Source organism: Xyrauchen texanus, chromosome 33 (genome assembly GCF_025860055.1).
Source record: "Xyrauchen texanus isolate HMW12.3.18 chromosome 33, RBS_HiC_50CHRs, whole genome shotgun sequence".
NCBI classification, from domain to species: Eukaryota; Metazoa; Chordata; class Actinopteri; order Cypriniformes; family Catostomidae; genus Xyrauchen; species Xyrauchen texanus.
This window is the reverse complement of record NC_068308.1, coordinates 724,927-747,158: the sequence shown is the minus strand read 5'-3', so window position 1 is coordinate 747,158 and position 22,232 is coordinate 724,927. Positions and strand designations below refer to the sequence as shown.

At 37.7% G+C, this 22,232-nt stretch overlaps 2 protein-coding genes across 13 annotated transcripts in view; both read right to left on the bottom strand.

Annotated features, from left to right (window-relative positions):
* Positions 1 to 11,506, bottom strand: part of vps35l (VPS35 endosomal protein sorting factor like) — a 29,932-nt gene extending 18,426 nt beyond the window's left edge. The window contains exons 1-10 of one of the 2 annotated variants that reach the window (XM_052102278.1): positions 11,449 to 11,506; positions 11,076 to 11,166; positions 10,122 to 10,298; positions 5,274 to 5,390; positions 5,165 to 5,189; positions 4,931 to 5,007; positions 4,710 to 4,838; positions 2,705 to 2,789; positions 1,318 to 1,374; positions 1,120 to 1,216 (exon numbers count right to left, since the gene is read on the bottom strand). In XM_052102278.1, the coding sequence (XP_051958238.1) occupies positions 1,120 to 1,216; positions 1,318 to 1,374; positions 2,705 to 2,789; positions 4,710 to 4,838; positions 4,931 to 5,007; positions 5,165 to 5,189; positions 5,274 to 5,390; positions 10,122 to 10,298; positions 11,076 to 11,166; positions 11,449 to 11,465 (872 nt within the window). In that variant the 5' untranslated portion in view covers positions 11,466 to 11,506. The remainder of the gene's footprint in view (positions 1 to 1,119; positions 1,217 to 1,317; positions 1,375 to 2,704; positions 2,790 to 4,709; positions 4,839 to 4,930; positions 5,008 to 5,164; positions 5,190 to 5,273; positions 5,391 to 10,121; positions 10,299 to 11,075; positions 11,167 to 11,448) is intronic. The other variant, XM_052102279.1, reaches the window with a different exon arrangement.
* Positions 11,507 to 12,961: 1,455 nt separating this feature from the next.
* The window catches only part of raraa (retinoic acid receptor, alpha a), a 406,433-nt gene continuing 397,162 nt past the window's right edge, over positions 12,962 to 22,232 (bottom strand). For all 11 annotated transcript variants that reach the window (XM_052102287.1, XM_052102281.1, XM_052102290.1 and 8 more), the window contains 4 exons: positions 21,573 to 21,749; positions 21,143 to 21,347; positions 18,811 to 18,969; positions 12,962 to 14,197 (listed from right to left, as the gene is read on the bottom strand). In XM_052102287.1, coding sequence (XP_051958247.1) covers positions 14,013 to 14,197; positions 18,811 to 18,969; positions 21,143 to 21,347; positions 21,573 to 21,749 — 726 coding nt within the window. In that variant the 3' untranslated portion in view covers positions 12,962 to 14,012. The remainder of the gene's footprint in view (positions 14,198 to 18,810; positions 18,970 to 21,142; positions 21,348 to 21,572; positions 21,750 to 22,232) is intronic.

Below are 22,232 nucleotides of genomic sequence, written 5' to 3'. Positions count from 1 at the left end.
TTGGAGCAGTCATTTCAACTTCAACCAATGGCATGAGTTTAGGACGGGAATAGAGCGCGACAGTCTGGATATTTCAACTTCAAAATTAGTGTTTGATAGCAGATATGCTAAATAATTACATTATCCATGGTCCAGAAGAGAAAGCTTCACCAATCAGAGAACCGTGGCCAACCAAGCCTGAGAAATGTGCATCAGAGCGACCCCCTACTCCAATGATGCAATCTAATTGGTGTCTCTTCACCCTTAAACTATTTTTCTATTTGTACATATCGGAATATTTTGCAGTAAACAACCTAAAACTTAAAGTTTTATATATTCCCATAATTTTTTATCTTTCGCAATGCTTCATGGGATTGTAGTTCATTCACTCATTAAAGTACACAGTCTTGAACCTTGCGTCCAAATATCCATATTCTATATAGCATCCCAAAACTAAATCTTCTTGAAGCAGCAAGAGAGAAATACCCAGATAACATCCTATTTCTGGAGAGATTCTGACGTGCGGATTGACTGGACACTTCATCCCATAATCCCTCAGGAGCTGAGGCGACGTCACGTTCAAAATGCTGGATTTCTAAGAATGGTGGGGAATTCTCAACTGTAAGTGCTCCATATACCAAGATAATTGTTCCTTGTGCTTAAATGGTGCTTGTTTAATAAAACCAGAGCGGATGGTTTTCACAGTTGTTGTCATTCCATCATATATTCGGTTCATGAGATGATGCCCACATCCGTAAATGAAGTATGTCTGAAATCTATCGATACTACTCACATGCATACCTAAAAGAACGTACAGTTTTACCGGCATATAAGTACATCTTTCATCAAATACAATACATACTGTGACACCAAGCATTTCAGTGCAGCTTTTGTGTTCGATTTTCAAATACTTTTCTGCTTCAAATCAAAGTTTGTAATGTTGTGATTCACCTCGGAGCTGGTTGGTTTGGTTCATGGCTGTGAACTAACCCTAACCTAACCCCTAACCCTTTTATGAAGGATCTTATGTGATGCAGAAATAACACACTTCACCTTTAAGGTGCTTTTGTGATCTGTGTATGAATCACTGGACTGAAATGAGAACATTTAAAAGCAATGAAAAACATTCAGAGAGGATACAGTCGAGGGACGAGCTCTCTGATGGAGGCGATTTTAAAGAACCAGTTCAGACAAGTTTCTTTAGCTGTGTCATTCACATCATCAGCACAGAACGATTCTGAGAATTACAAAATTGATTAGAAATATCAGAGAGATGGTAACAGGTTCATTTTGAGACATGTTTTCTAAGGTGGGTTGTGATGATGCATATTATTTGACCTGGTAGAGGATGTGGATCAGCACACATGGACCAGATCCTGTCATAGACCAGACCACCTGCACACACACACACACACACACATTCACATCACAGCACCATACTCTCACACAATTTCCCTTCATCTGGCTGCATCTGTACACCATCAACATAAATTACATATTCCCATTTTGTTTTACTCAAATAATTATGACATTGTTTATCATTAGCACTGAAGAACCTGTTTAATCTGAAGGTGTTTTTAAAGATTTCCTGTTTCAGTGGTATACCCAGAATTTAAGGCTTATTAAAAAATAAAAAATAAATAAAAACAAACAAGGCGGGTCAAGTGTTTGGTATCATTGTGAATAAAACTTTTCAAATGTTGTAATGATATAGATTCATTAAAATCTATATCATTAAAAGATAATAAAAGACAAATAAAAGATAATAATTGTACATAAGAACTAATTACACATGCAAACACAACAATGACTAAAGGTTTGCATAGCATGCACACATGATTTTAGTCATGAGATTTCACAGAATGAGTTCCATTATGTGTCATTTGAGTCATTATTGAGTCTGTGTCATGTATTTGGCGCCATCTCCTGGTGGTCATATGTAACATTGTGCTTCATGTGGATTATCTAATGATCTATACATCTGATTATCTTGGATGTGGGCTCGTTTGAAAGATAACCACCTCCTCTAAATAATGATATGTGATATTTTATGTTCTGTTTATCTCTTTTGAAGTTATAAGCAGAAATGCGACATATAAGCAACACGAACATATTTGTCAAAGACATACAATTAGCTGTTACATGCTATATTTTTGTCTATTTTGTTTGTATTCTACTCTTGCTTTACAACAAAATAGAGCTTCTAAGATTTCAAACGATACATATTTTGTGTTGGTCAAGACTGGAGTTATTAATATTTTGACAATAATTTTACAGGGTTAAAGGGTCAATCTCACAATCTTTCACAAGATTCTCTGCATGTGAAAATATAAAATTTTCTACCATGATTCTCATTTCAGTGATACGGTCATAGCAATCATCATTTCCAGAACCAATTATTTGCCATAAAAAAGATTATAGTTTTTGTTCACAAAAACAATGACTTTGTTGTCAGGTTAGTGCGTAATTATCACGAAAATTTCCAAACAAACACGATTTTATTATTTCATTAGATAATTTTTTATTATTTTGTTTTGATTTGGGGGTGAAATCTGACCTGGACACGTGTGGTTGACAAGTACTAATTAAACAAAACCTCTTGATTTAATTCACAATATCACTTTCCTTTGTCTTATATTTCCCATATATCAAGTTAAGAAAGTTGTACTGCAGAGGGGTTAAAAACAGTGAGATATCGTAATAAAAACACCTGAGAAGCTCTTACCGAATGTGTCCAGGATGTCTGTGATGAGGACAAACTTGCTGGGGTAAAACTGAATTACTGATGTATCCGACAGCAGCTTAGAGCACTAAAACACAAAAGTATGAACAAATAAACAAAAGGAAAGAAAGGAACTATATAGTCTTCTCAACCCATTTTACGTCATTAAAGACTTTTGAAATGGATTCTGCGGTCCAAATTCAAACATTGGAGAGTTGTCTGCCCTGCCCTGCCCCAGACTCGAAGCTCATGCGGGTTGCCAGAATGTTGACACGCAAATTAGCCAACTTCTGGGTTTTAAGCTCTCTCCATCTTCCAAAGTCATCTCCAATATTTATCCTTGTTTTACTACCAGAGCATGTGAGCGTAGCGGGGAGCAGAGCGGCAATACTTCCTCCTGAGCGGACAGCGCCTTTCTGAAGATTCCGCTCCGCTCGCTCCGTCCGCTCAGCGCCTCTCGCTCTACCCGGAATGCCCTATTGTGATTTGCTAGTTCGAGAATCGGTGAATTAGCTAAAGCAATAGTGGGTTGGTTATGGAGTTCAAATATTGTTTTAAGGAAGTTGCGAGCCTTATGCATAAATGCACAGTAAAAATCACAGTTAAGAACGAGCAGGGAGGAGAAATTGAAAGGGAGTGTGGAGAGACTGTGAGAGTTAGCAAAGATTCATATTGGAATCTAAAGCGTCACATTGCCAGAAAGCACGAGGATGTGCTATGCAAACATGGTAGTGCAGCAAAAGGTGAGCTATAGGCCTAGCCTATACCATTCGAAAATAAATTAATAGATAAACTTTAGAATGCGAGTTTCTTTTACTAATGCCAGTAAATCATCCAGGTGTGCTTTGATAAGATGTTGTTAAGTGCATTTCACCTGTGTGTGCTTTTATGAGCATGATAGTCCAGATGTGTTTTGTGAAGTTCTACATGCATTTCATCTTGTTTGTGTGTGCGTGCGTGCGCGCGCAATATGCCTGTTTTGCAACTGCAGTTATGTTCACGGAAATAAAATAACGAAAATCAAATATACCTTTTCAGTTATTGCATTTAATAGGCAAGTTTGCCAAAGGGCTAGACATGTTTTTTAATTAAGTTAATTTAATGCATTTAAATGAATAAAAAGAACAGACTTTTATTCAGAATCACCCCAAAATAACTTCTATTTACAATCCTAGCTACTGTAATTTATACATGTATTCCAGATATTCATTACAAAGTACAAACAGAAAGCAAGTAGCCTACAGAGACATTTTATGTCTGAGCGGGATTTGTTTTACCGGTGAGCGTGAGCGATTCATCAGTGGAGCGTTCCCTTGGGACGCGAGCGACTGAGTGGAGCGCACGCGCATAAGAGCGGAATATTGAGCTGAGCGTCACACCGCTCCGCTTCGCTCACATGCTCTGTTTACTACACCTCTGGTCATGGTGGTGTTTAGACGGAAGGAGAGGCTTTTTAGGTTGGGGGAATCTGTAATCTCTGATCCAGTTTGTTTGCTGGCTTCCATGTCTGCAGCACGCCGTGTTGTTTACCTGCAAACTAGTTCAAATCCGGCTATCTGGCGGTGTGGAAATACTATTGGGAAATGGGCAGTGGGCGGGATCACACAGGCCAAAACTTAAACCGAAATTCTGGCCCGGAATGGAAACTTCAAAGTAGAATATACTGACTGTAGCATTGTTATCGGAGAAGCCAGTATTTCAACTTCACATGTTTCCTAATTCTCTAATGACATATCATGGTCATTTAATGACTTAGTACAGTAAAGATATTACATATAGCACATCAATGCCACAGTATTTAGTGAAATAGGAATTTCAAAGACAAAATGAGACTTGATCAATCTCTAAGACAGGTGGTTGAAAAAGAAGTACACTTGGTGAAAAGGAAGGTGCTTTCAGAGGCAGAGCAAGATGAATTTGATGGAAGATTATGAAAAACAAAATGTGTTTTCTTTGGAATAACATGCACTGATGAGACCAGGAACAAGTTCATGTTGGTTTCTCAGACCTGGATGACTATCTTCAGTGCTTTGACCTTCTGGTCTGAACTCCAGGCCTCTTTCAGAGATTGATTGAGTTCCTCTATACGGTTCACATAGTCCTGCTGGGACAGATTCAACAGCTCCCTCTGAGAGCCCTGCACACACAATACACCACACGTTCACATATACACATCCTGAATCCATTAACATAACATTACAGCATGAGACCCGACGTGAGGAGACGCACCTCCTCCAGATCATCCAGTTCCTCCAGTCGAGTGCGCACCTTCTCTGACACCGCTGAACTGGGACTGGATGCTTTACCTTCAAACAAAGGGTCAACACTGACGGAATGCAGCTTGCGAGTCTCTTAAGACACTGTTAGTAACATGTTGCCAATACTTGGACCATCAACAGATTATATGACTGTAACAAGCAAAAGCAAACAGAACAGACAAATATGGATAAATGAAGGACTCACTCTTGTCTGAGCCCATGAAGAGATTCTGGAAGAGAAACAGAAGCGTCATGAATGTCTTTCATTGTAAACACAGACAGGGGAATTGAGAGCTGTAAAGTGAAGTACATACTATAGACAGCTTCTCTGTAGTGGTGAATCTAGCCAGAATCTCTCCACGCTTACAGGACCATGACTCAAAGTCTGAACCCACCTCGTCCTCTTTCTCCTGATGCTTCCTCCCCAACTCCTGCCATCAAAATAAAAGACCATTCCTAAAACGTGAACAATCTGAACTATTAGCAGATCAAAACTATTTCCCAGACAGTTAAAGACTTACTGACCAGAAAGTACAACAGCATTACCATTTCTGTACACTTACTATAACAATTCTATTCGGGATGGGAATCTTAAAGAATTTCATTAATGTGGAATTTAACAATTCTTTTAGTGAGGAACAATCATTTTGATTTGAGAAATACAATTCTTATTGGATTTAATGCCCTGAAATGATGAGATCATTTCACATTTTAACAGATTCTTGCAAATTCCACAAATTAAAACGAAATTCATAATGAGTATCTTTAAACCTGTGTCTTTAAAATGTAAGAATTGTCAGAAAATTCTAATTTGGCCATCAAAACAAAAGAGTGTAACATTTGACATTAAACTGTTTTCAGTACCATTAGGGTTTAAAGGTCCTTATCTTCATTTTCGTATGGTACATTTGTTATTGAAGTTTTATCAGAGGACTCTCTGTGCTTTTCAGAGATAATAAATATTTGAGAGTTTGACCATGACAACTTCCTCTCCTTGCTCTATAAATATGGAATTAAACGTATAAAAGTTCAAATACAATATGAATAAAATTGAATTTTTTCAATGATCACTGTTTTATTATATGTATTTTATGCACCTAACACTATATTGACATTTAAATAAGGGAAATTGTAAAACTTTTTCGCTGGGTCTCATGAACTTATGGTAAGATGACATCATAATAGCTTGTGATGTAAAATAATGAGATCTTTATAATGACAGAGCACTCTGCATATATGAAAATACACAGAAATATTAGTTCACACTTTAAATATATCTTATAAAACATATAAGTCAGAATTTTCAAAACTATGTGATTTGTTTTGGGGTGTGCATGAATGTAATGTAATGGTGATTGAGCGATATTTCTCTCATATTTAACCCTCTGGGGTCGATGGACGCCAGCGCGTCCTGCTGGATATTTTCGTCATTACAGCTGAAACAACTTAAAATACTCCGTCATTTTGGGTATACAGATAAGTGTAAGACATCATTAAAGACTATAACGGGTCTACTTTTATTTGTGTACACTCACAATAACAACAAAATATTGTGCTTTTGTAAAATAAAGAAAATAAAAAGGGTGAGCTTTCAGCAGTCTCTGTGTTCTCGAGCATATTTCAGAAACACGTCACAAAAATGAACTGAAACTCCGCGAATACTTATCACACAAACATGAAACATATGTCTAAAGAAAGCTTAAAATGTCTTTTAAATAAAACTATTCAAATTTAAAACAAATATTCTCCTGCAATGTAATCTGTATGAAACAAAGTGCTGTACAGTTTTTACTAGGCTATCTAATTATCTGTAATGTGATCAAACCCACCAGCAGAGCGCGCCATTCATACGCTAATGTGCTGAGATGATCAAGGGAAATGGTAAACGACCCTGACTGTGAGGTTAATGTAAAGACAATTAATTCGCTTTTCTGAGGGTTTGTAATGATACACAGGCGAGGAAACTCCTGTATAGTGACGAAGAGTTAACATTTTCCTCAGAAGAAGAGCGGGACTCCGATGAACATTTGTATTTTGAAGAGAGACTTGATCCAGCCGAGGCTACAATTTCGGACGAGTAAGGCATTTAGTTTTCATTATTTGACATGCTATTTTATATAAACATGTACACTCACCTAAAGGATTATTAGGAACACCTGTTCAATTTCTCATTAATGCAATTATCTAATCAACCAATCACATGGCAGTTGCTTCAATGCATTTAGGGGTGTGGTCCTGGTCAAGACAATCTCCTGAACTCCAAACTGAATGTCAGAATGGGAAAGAAAGGTGATTTAAGCAATTTTGAGCGTGGCATGGTTGTTGGTGCCAGACGGGCCGGTCTGAGTATTTCACAATCTGCTCAGTTACTGGGATTTTCACGCACAACCATTTCTAGGGTTTACAAAGAATGGTGTGAAAAGGAAAAACATCCAGTATGCGGCAGTCCTGTGGGCTGAAAATGCCTTGTTGATGCTAGAGGTCAGAGGAGAATGGGCCGACTGATTCAAGCTGATAGAAGAGCAACTTTGCCTGAAATAACCACTCGTTACAACCGAGGTATGCAGCAAAGCATTTGTGAAGCCACAACATGCACAACCTTGAGGCAGATGGGCTACAACAGCAGAAGACCCCACCGGGTACCACTCATCTCCACTACAAATAGGAAAAAGAGGCTACAATTTGCAAGAGCTCACCAAAATTGGACAGTTGAAGACTGGAAAAATGTTGCCTGGTCTGATGAGTCTCGATTTCTGTTGAGACATTCAGATGGTAGAGTCAGAATTTGGCATAAACAGAATGAGAACATGGATCCATCATGCCTTGTTACCACTGTGCAGGCTGGTGGTGGTGGTGTAATGGTATGGGGGATGTTTTCTTGGCACACTTTAGGCCCCTTAGTGCCAATTGGGCATCGTTTAAATGCCACGGCCTACCTGAGCATTGTTTCTGACCAGGTCCATCCCTTTATGGCCACCATGTACCCATCCTCTGATGGCTACTTCCAGCAGGTTAATGCACCATGTCACAAAGCTCGAATCATTTCAAATTGGTTTCTTGAACATGACAATGAGTTCACTGTACTAAAATGGCCCCCACAGTCACCAGATCTCAACCCAATAGAGCATCTTTGGGATGTGGTGGAACGGGAGCTTCGTGCCCTGGATGTGCATCCCACAAATCTCCATCAACTGCAAGATGCTATCCTATCAATATGGGCCAACATTTCTAAAGAATGCTTTCAGCACCTTGTTGAATCAATGCCACGTAGAATTAAGGCAGTTCTGAAGGCGAAAGGGGGTCAAACACAGTATTAGTATGGTGTTCCTAATAATCCTTTAGGTGAGTGTACATATATTACTAGTGGGACTGTTTCCAGACTTGCCAGCCAGGATTCAGAGTACTGACATTTGAAATATGTCCCAATAAGCAAGTTTTATTTACATTGAAATGCTGTTTCGGCTAAAGCAGGTATTTAAATTGTATGCTGTATAATATAAATATGATATGAATGTTTAGATTATATTTTATCTAGTGTTTATGCTGCCTCATTATCATCAACAAAGCTTGTCCTTGCAAATGTGTTCAGGTTAAATGAGTAAAATGCACTTTAAATATGCCCATATTAGAAAATCAGCATCAGCAAATGACATTTTACAATATATTAAAATAGAAAACTGTTCTTTAAATTGTAAAAAGAGTTCACAATATCACTGTTTTTACTGTATTTTGGTTCAAATAAAATGCAGTCTTGGTGAGCAGAAGAGACTTCTTTTAAATGGTAGTGTAGGTCTAAAATTAAGTTAAGTCTTTATGTAAAGAAAATATATAGTCAGATTACTTCTTTTAACTTGTACTTGATTTTGATCATTAAGTCTCCTCACATTCATTCTCTTTCTGTCACATTCTTCATTGATAGGCCCAGGGGAGGGGTCTTTGTCTCAGGTGTGAAACACATCCATATTCATGATAGTTCACGCCTCCTCACATATGACCTTTCAACACTAAAATTGTCTTACCGAAGTTCTATTACTATATTGTTTTGTATGAATGAGTGATCAGGATGTTTTTCACATCATTTTGTAGCAAAATCTCTAGACTACAAGATCCAGTTTTCAAAAGTCTTGTGGACAAATGTTTAGCATGTGTTATATGACCTTATTTCTGTGACTTAAAATTTATTTTTTTCAAAAACCATACATAAATGTTATTTTCTCAAAAATACAAACATGTACATAAATGTTGCTCACATATTATTGTAGCCCAGTTTGTGTTGAATACAGTGTTATCAGACTTTAGCCATTAATATGTTTTTAAGCAACTGAAAAAAGCACAAATGTCAAGGCATGTCAAAACTTCTGCAATACCCAAAACACCCTCAGACCCCAGAGGGATAATACATGGATTTCAACTGGCTTTTTAAATAAAATAATACAAACATTTTTAACCAAGCACAAGTTGCTTATATTCAGCAAATACTTATTTTAAAATATCAATAACAATATAATCATTACTGTCACTTTTACTTTATTAAAATAAGCTGTTTTTTATCCCAACAATAGAGTCACTTTTCACGCAAGTCCACTGCCATTTTAAATCGATTGATATAAACATTGAAATCACTTTCTTCACAAATAACCACTAGATGGTCCATAAACAAGTGAAACTTAAATATTATAGGTTGTTTGGCTCATCAGCTTGAACAGAGGGTGAAATAAGAGCTGTCAAATGCTCTATATCATCTTTGAAACACATGACGTTATAGGCTTGACTAGAAAATGCCAGCAATTACTCTGAATTCTTGGTTAGTTACAAGTTGGACATTTATTACATGTTAAAGATTATATGACTGACTTGTGGTTCAGTAAGTTCAATAAGGTCACATTTACATGTTGCATTAACATGCGTTTCATATCCGGATAGCATCTGGATATTGTTTAGCTGGATTGCATTTACATTTTGCAATCGAATATGTCTCCACTGTGATCATCTTATAGATATCTGATCAAAGTTACCCACACAAAATGGATAACCCTATTGCTGCAGTGTGCTGTAGAAAACACTCTCACAGTATTTTAGCACGGTGTTGCATTGGCAGAAGAATGCATGTTAGAGAGCCATTAACATAACCGAAAATCATGTCAATCATTCGTGCGTTTTACCCCAGCAGAGACGCTGTGAGGGAGAGTTGGGGTCTCAGACGCCGCAGCGAAGAGCGACAGCGGATCAGTGCCATCCAGTAGAGAACTGAGAGGATCCAGAGCCACAGAACTGGAGGAGGATGAGGAGGATGATGTGCTGCCCTTCCTCACACCACGACCAGATTTACTATCTGTCACCTGAAAACAAGCCACATCACAATCATATGTTGATGGAGCCATCTTTCTGCAAACATTTAACAAAAAAAATGACATACAGTACAAGATTGGGCATATATTGTATAAACACAAAAGGTATTTAATGCAAAAATCAAGACAATTTAGGCTACGTTCACACCGCAGCTGAAATCTGATTTACTGCTCAAATCAAAGTATGTATCACATTTTAAACACAGCACTTTTCAGATACTGGTCTGAACTGCCAATGCTCATAACTGATGTGTTAACAAGCCCTGACATGTTCATCATTATAACTTTATAAAGTTACTGTAATTAAATGATCATTTTTAACACAGTGTATCTAATAATATATCAGAAGGACTTCTAGTTGACTAATGTGGTAGTGCAAGTCATTTGTAGTTATATGGAGATCAAGATATTGATCCATATATAATATTACGAGTAAAACAACATAAAATCACCATTACATATTTGTAAGTAAGTAAGAAGAATTGTTCTTTTTATTCATTGTTACATAAATCTAACTCAGTCCGGCCTCTTTTTATCCACATATTTTAATATGCATGCACAATAAAACTCCTGAAGCCTATAATTGTATTTCCTTAAAAAGGATATTTGTCAAGAACACAAGATATGAATTTGATTGCCACGTTGGAAAAACTGATACATGTATCCGATTAATTTGCACACTTGAAAGTGTCTCGGACCAGCCTGAAGCGCTTGTTGACGCAGATCTGCGGTGTGAACAGCTGTCATGAGACGCATGTGTGAATGTACCGTGATGGCTTTGAGAGGATGATAATCACTGAACTCCACAACTGAAGACTCACACTGATGCTCACACTCATATTTACGACTGCGAGAGTGCCTGAACAACACACAACAGTACAGAACAATACTAAGCTATATTTGTGGACATTTGCATGGTAATAACAGGGTATTCTTTGAGGTACATGATGTAAACAGAGTCGTATTTGTATTATAACATCATTCAGTGGCATCTGATCCCATTAATGTAGTGTACGGCACGATACAATAAACCATTCTTAAAACACAATAATCTTCATTATTCCTCTAATTTATCAACATTAATCTCCGTAAGTGTTTCCTACTGTCAGAAATGTTCTATATAGATGTAAATATTTCTCACCACTGAACTGCAGCCATGTTTCATGAGTGTCATGTGACGCGGAAGTGCTCGTGATAAGAGTCTTCCTGTCATAATAAAAGTCTCTTTTAAGTTTTAAAATGTCTTTAAAGCCGTTTTATTCACAGTTTTCCTGAGAAACCAGCGGGCAGCGCCATGATGATTCGCCAAGTAAAAAATGCCAAAATGTGCGATCAGAGGAGAACAACATCAACTATTTAAATGTTACTTGGAGTAAAATTGAATTTCAGGTTCAACTTGTGCAGTTCTTGGCTGTTATAACAGCTATAATAATTAATGATATAAACGTATCTGACCTCAGATCATCGATCACTTCATGTCGTCTACACACTCACGTGAGTCACCGTCTATTAGAAATGGTCATCTGGAAGTATGAGTATGTTTTTGGCAGTTTGTAATATCCTCAACATCTCATTACCTGAAAACAGTCGGAACATGAACCTTTCGAACACATCACTGACAGAAATGTATAATTGTCTGTGAGAGTGGGAGACATTTTTAAGTAAACAGGAAAATAAACATGGGAATAACCATATTTTATTGGAAGAAAAAGATACACTAAAAATGTACCTCTGACAAAATAATTGTATATATGTAACTTTTGACTTCTTATTCAAAATGGCACAGGGCGGTTGCAAGGGAGATCAGATATAATTATGTCTATGTGGGTGAAATGATTTTTGATTGACTTTAAATTATATTTGATAAATGTTACCCTGATAGCACATGTACATCACCCAGAAGTCTATCTGATGTGTTTTTAATAGTTTTTTAGCATGCGTTATGTGTCTGCGACCATGTGCCGCATCACGACTCACGACACCGGCCATTTGATTTATTTCTTTGTGATTCGTCAAGCTTGTGTAAAGCAAGGATACATGTGTTTTGTGCCACCACAATGTGTTTTGTGCTGTGAATTATTGGCTGCCGACAGCATGAAACCATCAAATTTCAAGAGACATTTAGAAACCAGTTCATACATTTCAATACTTGATTTTAAGGACTTTTTGTTTACAGTGGCACAATCATTGTGTTGGGTCACTAATGTAAAATACAGTGCATCCAAAACCAGCAGAGAATTACTGCTAAATAACATAAAAGTCACAGCACGGACAGTTTGTTCAAATCTGTTGCTTCTCATTAATCAGATATTAATCTTTCTGTTTCTGCCCAAGACATCCACCCAGAGTAATGCAGTAGTGATCTAATAGTGTAATAATAGTACTGTCATCAGTGTGAATCTCACATGATGTCTTCCAAGATCACGTTGCTGCTCTTCTTCTACTACTTGATTCATTTTAAACAGGTGATATTATGATATAAAATAAGATCCCTGATGATTTCATTGTGATCTGAACATTTCAGTGCCAAATGATTTATACATCTGTCACATGGTTGACACAAGGATTCAGTGATTGATTAATACTTTATGAACACTGTAAGTGGACCTAGAGAAAACATTTAATAATAAAACTGCATTTAAAGACCCCATGAAATCAAAATTGGACTTTTGTGGCAATTAGTCCATGTTCATTTTGACGCTCCTATATTTGAGAAAAGAAACTTTTGGCAGACATTGAAAATAAAAGTGTATGGTCTCTCCCAGGAAAATAGACCAAATATATTGACAATAATAGCGACTCATCTTCAGACTCAGAGGTGTTTTTATCCAATAAAATGTGACTGTTCCTCCCTCTTATACCACCTGTACCAGCTCACAATGTAGAGCAACATGTTTCATGACTGTGACCTAAACTCAAGGATGCATGTTCGAAACTTTCCATTTCAATTGAAAATACGGCAAAACTGGAATGAAAACTGCAAGACAATTTGCGGGGTGTTGAAGCACAACCCAACTGTTTTCTGTATGATTTGTCAAATACTGAGCCAAAAACACAGTGTGAAAACATGAGATAATGGAGTTTTTGAGGGTTTCGCTTGTCACTTGAAACACAAAGAGCAAGAAAGACACAATCACATGGTTTTTCTGTGACTGTTTTTATATCTTCTGTGAGTGTAAATGAATATTCTTTTCAATGTTGCATTAAAAACATGTTTGCAATAATTCACTCGTTCTTTTCCTTTCACAGGCAGAGAGAACGAGTACTGATATACAGCTGCATCTTTACATCAAGTTCATGATTCATTCTGTTCACAATCATTCTATATTTATATATATTTTTATTTGTAGGAAATCTCAAGTCTCTTGCCATCGGAAACAAAGGTCCAGGCCATAAGAATCAGAAATAAAAGTCATATCCTTTAATTCTTCATATATGTTTGTCCAGAAATTCTTGCACTTTTTTTTAAAATGCAACAAATACTCGTCCAGCACTCTTCCTCTCTTTGTCCTAAGGGATTTCGTAACGGAGTGGAGGATACTAGGAGAAGAACGATCCCAGTCTGATCTCTCGGATATCAAAATCCCAGATTGACCACCATTAGTCTCGGATGAAGTGTGTGTGTGTGTGTATGTGTGTCTGCTGTCGTGTTGGGAGGGCACACAGTCGTCGGTAAGTGGATAAGGATGGCGGCATTGACGGTTGTCATGGCGACTGTGTGGGTGGGCTGCTCTGGGCAGAGCTCGGGGAAGGGGAGGGGCTACAGCTGGCCCGTGAGCTGACCCCGCCTGCCGAACTCTCCAAACCCTCAGAGTTCTCCAGCATCTCCTGGATGAGAGGCGGCATGGAGCCAGGAATCTCCATCTTCAGCGTGATCACACGCTCCGCTCCTGACACACAGAGAAACACATTCGTTTTAACAGCAACACTACACTAAAATATGAATCTGTATCACCACAACACCGCTACTGAATCTACAGCACAAAACACACAGTGAATCCAGTCTGATTCATGAACAAATGACTCACTTATGAATCACTTAGGAATCAGTCAGAGCAGTTACTGATTAAATCATTACTGAAACGTAACTTTCGTGAGACTTAAATCTGTTTGTTCATATGACAACATGTAGTTACAGTCTATCGCCAGACCATTCGACATCATGTGCAGGATATGATTGACAGATATCAATTCAATTTTCACCTTGTCAAATGCTATTTCTTCAGATCAGCAATTGCATTTGCATGTAAAAAGGTTCATTCTGATGTCATAACTTATGGAAAAATACCCATTCTTGATATCAACATTTTTATTTCAACTAGTAAAAAACATAATTCTTGATATCTAACTACATTTTCACTATTAGAAATACACAATTAACCATCATACACTCCTGTTCAAAACACAATTAATAATTATTAATATATCAATAATTCATTTTTAACTAGTTGAAATTCCAGTTTCACATATCAGCAACATTTTCAGAAGATTCAATTGCTACTAATACAAATATCCATTCTTGATATGAACAATTGAACTAGATGTGGTATTTCACATATCTGTAAATGGATTTCAGATATCAATAAATTGAAGAGTAATTAAAGGTATAAATGCAGTCATCGTTTACTCACCCCTGTGTTGTTTTAACTCTATGTATACACATCTTTCTTTCTTTTTCTGAACACAAATGAAGAAATGTTGTGTTCAGTGATGTCATACAATGACAGTTTATGGTGACCACCTTTTTAATTAATGCAAATAATTCAGAAATCTAATAAGAACTCAAATAAAATAAAAAAATAAGACCGGGCATAGAAATGCATCTTGGACTACAAACTCTTCAGACATGTTTAGTCAGTTCTGTTCTCTGTTTTGTGCGCAGTTGTGTTTTGTTCTGTTGTCAATATCACTGTTTTTAGAGAAATGTCTCTATGTCGTGAGGGGGCTGCGTGTACTGTTGCTTTCAGTGAATATTTTCACTCAATAATACATCAAATTTCAGTTTGTTTCTCATCAAATCTTATTGTGTATTTTCATAACAATCATGACTCTCATGAATAATTTATTAGACTTCTGAATTACACTTTTGTGTTCTTTTGAAGCATGAAGAGGTGGTCACCATAAACTACCATTGTATGACATCACTGAGCACAACATTTATTCACAATTTCTCCCTTTGTGTTCAGAAAAAGAAAGAAAATCATAATAACACCGAGGTGAGTAAACAATGACTGAATTCTCATTTTTGGGTGGACTATCCCTTTAAGATATCTTAAAAGGCTTTCTCACATGACCGAAATCTGAAATTAACATAACATAGCCACTTGAAAAACCAAATTACAGATATCAAAATTGAGCATTTTTACTGGTTTGAATTCCATCATTGATATTGAAATGGGCATTTGCACTAGTAACAATGTAATTGTTGATATCAAAATTATAATTTTTACCAGTAAGAATTGTTGATATGTGAAATTGGAATTAATTATAGATGTCTTTGATTGTGTTTTGAACAGGAGTGAATGACGGATCATTGTGAAAGCGCTCCTGTTTCAAAGGTGTTCTGTCTTCCACGGTTTCGTCTGAAGACGTGTCAGTGTTAAGAGCCAAAATAAACTGTCTCCTCGCAAAAAACACGATAGAGGTTGTTCCAAATTGTCAAACCCAAAAAAAAGATGGCAGGCTTTGGCCAATCCTAGATCTGAGATATTTGAATCACACACTTGCAAAGCGCCCATTCAAAATGATTATTCAGAAAAGGATCTTATCGCACGTCCGCCCACATGATTGATTTGCGTCGATAGATCTTAAAGATGTGTACTTTCATGTTCAGAGATTTGCGTTTAAGGGAATGACGTATAATTTCAAAGTCTTGCCCTCTGGGGTGTCTCTGGCTCCTCGCACGTTCACAAAGTGCATCGATGCGGTTCTCACCCCTCTGAAACTGAGCGGTGTGCGGATATTGAACTACCTTGACCATTGGCTGTTACTGGCCCAATCAGAGGCTCTGTTATGCCAGCACAGAGACTCACTGCTTCAGCATCTAACCAGCTTGGGTCTCAATGTCAACTGGGTGAAGAGTACGCTCTCCCCCAGCCAACAAATCTCATTTTTGGGAGCCTGCCTCGACTCCGTGAGCGGGCATGCGCACCTCAGGAGCGAGTGCATCCAGGCCATTCTACAGTGTCTGTCTCTAAACTGGGGAAACACTTCCACTGAAGCTGTTTCAAAAAGCATTGGGGTTTATGGTGGTGGCTTCCGCGGTCATTGCGCAGTATGGACTTGCGCATCACTATATCTCAACACTGTTTAGTTACTCTAGTACCTTGGATAGCTCCTCCCTTTTACCAGCGAGGTGTCACGATGAGGCAGATTTTCAGGTAGAAAGTGGTGATTACAGATGCTTCCAACAAAGGTTGGGGGGCGGTGTGCTATGGACGCCTGGCTTTCGCCACCTGGACAGGTGCAAGGAGGGCGTGGCACATTAACCACCTAGAGCTATTGGCTGTATTCCTAGCCTTGAAGGCTTTTCAGTCCGAAAAAGCGAACTGTTATGTTCTAGTTCACTCAGACAACATGACAGTTGTGTCATCTATAAACAGCCAAGGCGGAATTGATTCGCCACCATAGATGAGACTGACGTGTCACCTCCTCCTGTGGAGTGAGCATCATATCCTTTCCCTGAGAGTGACATATGTCCCAGGCCATCTGAATTACAGTGCTGACCTATTGGATTTGGGAAATATTCGTCAAAGCAGAAATCTATCTATTTGCCTCAGTGGAGTTGCCAGATCAGACTGTCTGATCAGCTCTTTGTGAGCTATGGAGGATGCACAAAAGGAATGTCCGTCTCCAAGCAAAGACATTCTCACTGGATAGTTGATGCGATTGCCCTGACTTACGAGTCGCAGGATAAGATTTGCCCAATTGGTGTAAAAGCACACTCATCTAGAGGCATGGCCTCTTCATGGGCATGGACGAATGGTGTGTCTTTACAAGACATATGTTTTGCAGCAGGATGGTCTTCTCAAAACACATTCGAAAGGTTTTACAACCTAGAAGTAACTTCTCTCTCTTCTCAAGTCCTCTCTGTTTAGAGCACTTGTTATTTCATTGGCCAAACATATACTTATGCCCCTCCCCTTAAGTAAAGGCTCCTCATCATTTCACACAACTGCCTGCATTCAGGCCTTTGTAATTTACCATAAAGTCAAAAACACTTTCATTATAAATAAACTCCCTTACCGACTGGGTTCGTGAAGTGGTTAATCCATACTATATGACTATAATTCATATATCCATTTTGGGTGCTCCCCTCTTGGCTCAACATGAGGGTCACTCACTTGCAGCATACTCATGCCGGTAGCTATCCCGTGGGACTGCGGCGTCATGTTTCCTCTGTGTAAGGTTATGTCGTGTAGTGCTGCGTGATGGGATTCTGTTCCCCATATGTGTTAGCATGGAATGTCAAGTGTACTGAGTCATAAGGGAACGTCTTGTTATGTATGTAACCTTTGTTCCGTGTGATGAAGGGAACGAGACATTGCGAACGCTGGCCACACTACAAGACTCGAGTTCTTTTGAGGTGCGAGCGCTCCTTGTCCCTCAGTCAGAAAATTCTGAATGGTGTTTGCACGCCTGCTTTTATAGTGGACAGCTTCGCTCCTGAAAGGGCAGGGCTCAAAACACCACAGACAATATTAGAATATTGCCGTTATTGTAGAGAGGTTTCAACTTGGTTGTGTGGAAGGACACTCCCCATATGCATTAGCTTGCAATGTCAAGTGCATGAGTCGTAAGGGAACCGAGGTTATGTACGTAACCGAGACATTTTAACTAGTGAATATCTGTAATATTTTGTATTCATTTCCTGCATGTGATTACATACATTATGAGTTTTGTTGTAAGCAGTGGTGTTTTATAAAAATGAATACACTACATGACAGAATAAATGAAATATATTAGGATAAGTTTTGGACTGGATATCTGCCACCTCTGTGAAAAGACGTAAAGTCTCTCCTCTTTCAGCAACAGACTGCATTGCATTCTTTCCCCAAATATTCCTTCCTCAAAAGTACAAAACAATCATTAATGGAACCGATAAGGAATCAGAAGTTACATTCCTTACATTTCCCATCCCTATATACACACGTGTCTACATGTGATTTATAAGAAATATAACAGAATTATAATCAAGGTTTGTTCACCATCCGCTTCTGTCAATTTGCAGTTCGGCTCTCCTGATCAGGTTTTTGTTTGCTTGTTGGCTTATTTGTCCTCAGTTTATTTATTTTTTTATCTACAACTTTCTGCACTCGAGTTCAGTTCCTTAACCTCACAGCTCTATATGGCTGCTGATTGAAAAATAAGAGGGATTTGTGATGTCAGTTGAACTTGGGACTTTGGGAACATACATTGATAAATCCTGCACATCAGATCGGGAGCCTGTATTAAGACCAATTGAATCTATAGTGTGGTGGGGTAATGTGAATGTGAGACTCACCCTTGGCACTGATGCTCCTCAGGTCTGTGATCTTCATGAGCATCTTGGGGAACATGTGAGGTTTGTGTGGCCTCCTCTTCCTCACGTAGTTCTTCAGAGCTTCCAGCAGTGGCTCCTGCAGTACATCCACTTTATCAGCCTGTTCCAGATCCTGACGATCTGCACACAAACATCATCAATACTCTATAGATTCACTGTACGGGAGTTTAGAAGCACTCAGATGATGTGACTGGAGGAATGTTGTAAATGAATGCTTTTGATCAGGCCATTTGATGGTATTCAATGTAAACCTCAAAAATTATGTATTTTTGGTTATTTCAATGTATGGACCCTCGTTTCTAACATTTATGTCATAGTTTCAAAATGTGAAACACAATACAAATTAAATTAGTCCTATAAGCTCAGATGGGCCCACAAGAAAAATTAATTATCATCAAAATATGAATAACTCTAGTCTTGATCAACACACAATAGGTGTCGTTTGAAAGCTTAGCAGCTCTACTTTCCAATGCATGTAGATATTATGACCAAAACTGAACAAGTGCTTTAAAACTTGCAGACAAATCAGACATGTTCTGTTTTGATCTTTTATTAAAAACAGTTGCACTGTAATATTATTACAGTCAGTAAAAACATCAAACTCATCAAATAGTCATGTGTCACATGTTGTTGGAAATCTCTCAAAGAGTAAAATACAACCAGCATATTTGTTTTACTCATATAGCGAGTAACAGCTAAGTATATGTCTTTGGCATTTATATTTCTTATATGCCGCAATTTCTGCTTATAACTTACATAAAATATCACATATCATTATTTAGAGGAGGTGCTTATCTTTCAAACGAGTCCACACACAAGATAATCAGATGTATAGATCATTAGATAATCCACATGAAGCACAATGTTACATATGACCACCAGGAGATGGCACCAAATACATGACACAGACGTGACAATAATGACTCAAATGACACAGAATGAAACTCATTCTGTGAAATCTCATGACTAAAATCATGTGTGCATGCTATGCAAACCTTTAGTCATTGTTGTGTTTGCATGTGTAATTAGTTCTTATGTACAATTATTATCTTTTATTTGTTTGGAGATGTTTTTGGACACTATGATCAATTATAGATACAGATACAGTTGACATGACTGAAACATAACAATAACTGAGACACCCAGAGATATATCATGTCAAATAAGTTTTTGTTGTTGTGATTGTTCATAAGTTTCTTAGGCTCAGAGTCTCAGAATATATCATAATCTATATCATTACAACATTTGAAAAGTTTTATTCACAATGATACCAAACACTTGACCCGCCTTGTTTGTTTTTATTTATTTTTTATTTTTTAATAAGCCTTAAATTCTGGGTATACCACTGAAACAGGAAATCTTTAAAAACACCTTCAGATTAAACAGGTTCTTCAGTGCTAATGATAAACAATGTCATAATTATTTGAGTAAAACAAAATGGGAATATATAATTGTTTTTTTTTTTGTTGTTTTTTTTAATTATGGGTATTCCACTGAAACAGAACATTTTTAAAAACACTTTCAAGGTTTAAACATAATAAAGACATATATCCCAAACTGTTTTTGAACTCAAGGCAGAATGAAATTTTAAATTATTTACATTTATACGCACCAATATATAGGACCAAAGGGAACGACCAAAACACATAACAATATTACATAACAGCAATATTAAACACTGTTCTTGTTTAACAGTTCTGACTGTGATTTAACACTGTGAGACAAGGAAGTGGCATGAAACTAGTTTAGGAAATGTAATAGTCAAATATAAAATCACAATGTTGATTAATTTAATATATCATGATAAAGCAATATATCACCCAGTCCTGATTTTGATTAATAACAATCATGAATGTAAAACCACCAGCAGGTGTCACTAGAGATCTGTCTGTGCACATGGAGAGCACACTGACTATATGTGCAACTATACTTATATGTATAATAACATCTTTAATAACAAGCCAAAAGCAGAAAAACTGTAGCTTGTTTCAGAAATGACACGTATATGTACAGAATTGACTATATTTGTGACAGCCATATTTTGAAAAATTCCTCACAAATATAGTGAAACGTGATGAAAATGACAAGGACATTTGAAGTGGTCCTGATTGGTTAAAAAGGCTCGTGAATTTTTCTAAATCATGTTTTGCTTCAAATCTAGTGGTTTGTCTTTGGTTTAGATGTTGGGTTCAGAACTTGTAAACTAAGGTTCAGCTAAAGCAAAAACCATTCCATCTATGAGATCCTCAGTAATATAGTGAAACAAACATCTGTGTAGTGTGTGTGTGCGTACCTCCACACAGCAGGCAGATGGCACTAAGTAGTCCCGTCTCAGCGTCGTCCATCTCAAGCGGCAGCAGTTGGTTGGCGAAGGCGAACACCAGGTCTGTTAGCGGACCAAAGCCGGCGTTGTGCATCTGTGTTCGGTTGAGCGTTAAACCGTCAGAGAACGTCATGGTGTCCTGCTCTGGTGTGTAGCGAGTGCAGATCCGCAGAATCTACAGCGACAACAACACACACAAACACAGTGAGAAGACATGTTTGACTTAAATGAATGGGCTCAGAGATCGACAAAATGCACAACGATTCCTGTCAAATAATAATTATATTATTATTTTTATATGACCAGCAATGGAATTACAATATGAACTAATATTACCCAAATGTTTTTGCCAATACTTTTTATTTTCCCACATTGGTAATATGTATATGCAATTTCTCACCAGTATGTCGAGACATGCAGCCTTGAGCAGCGTGATCTGATCCGCGATAGTGAGCGTGGTGAATCCCGGCAGCTGCTTGGCGAACTCCACTGTCTTTATGATGCACTTGGTAGAGAGCTCGCTGAACTTATCCCACAAATCCACATCCAGAGACACCCGCTGCTCTGAACTGTTACTCTGTTCACAGAGACAGATAATGTTCAGGTACACTAGAACAATGCTGTAAATATCCTCACAAATTAAGCTTTTATTAGCCTGTGTAGATATTAACCACAGTACTTGTAATCCACTCATATAACTAGTACTAGGCAATATAGCAAAATTTAATATTTTCAGCCTTTTGACAATATCTTGATATTTATGTGTTTATTTTTTAAGAATTTTAAAGAAAATTAATTTTAAATAATTAAATTATAAAAAATGATATTGTTCTGGTTACGACTGTATTCCAGATTTCCTGAAAGGAGGGAACGAGATGTTGAAACTCGTCCCAGGGGTGACGATCCCTGAAGCCCTTCAGAATAACGCCAATCTCTTGGCAGATGGCGCTAAATGCTCCGCCCTTGAAGCGCACGTCATCACAAGAATATAAACCAGAGCACAGTACCAATTCATTAGTATTATTCATCTGAAGGGAATAGAGTGCATCTCTTGAAACCT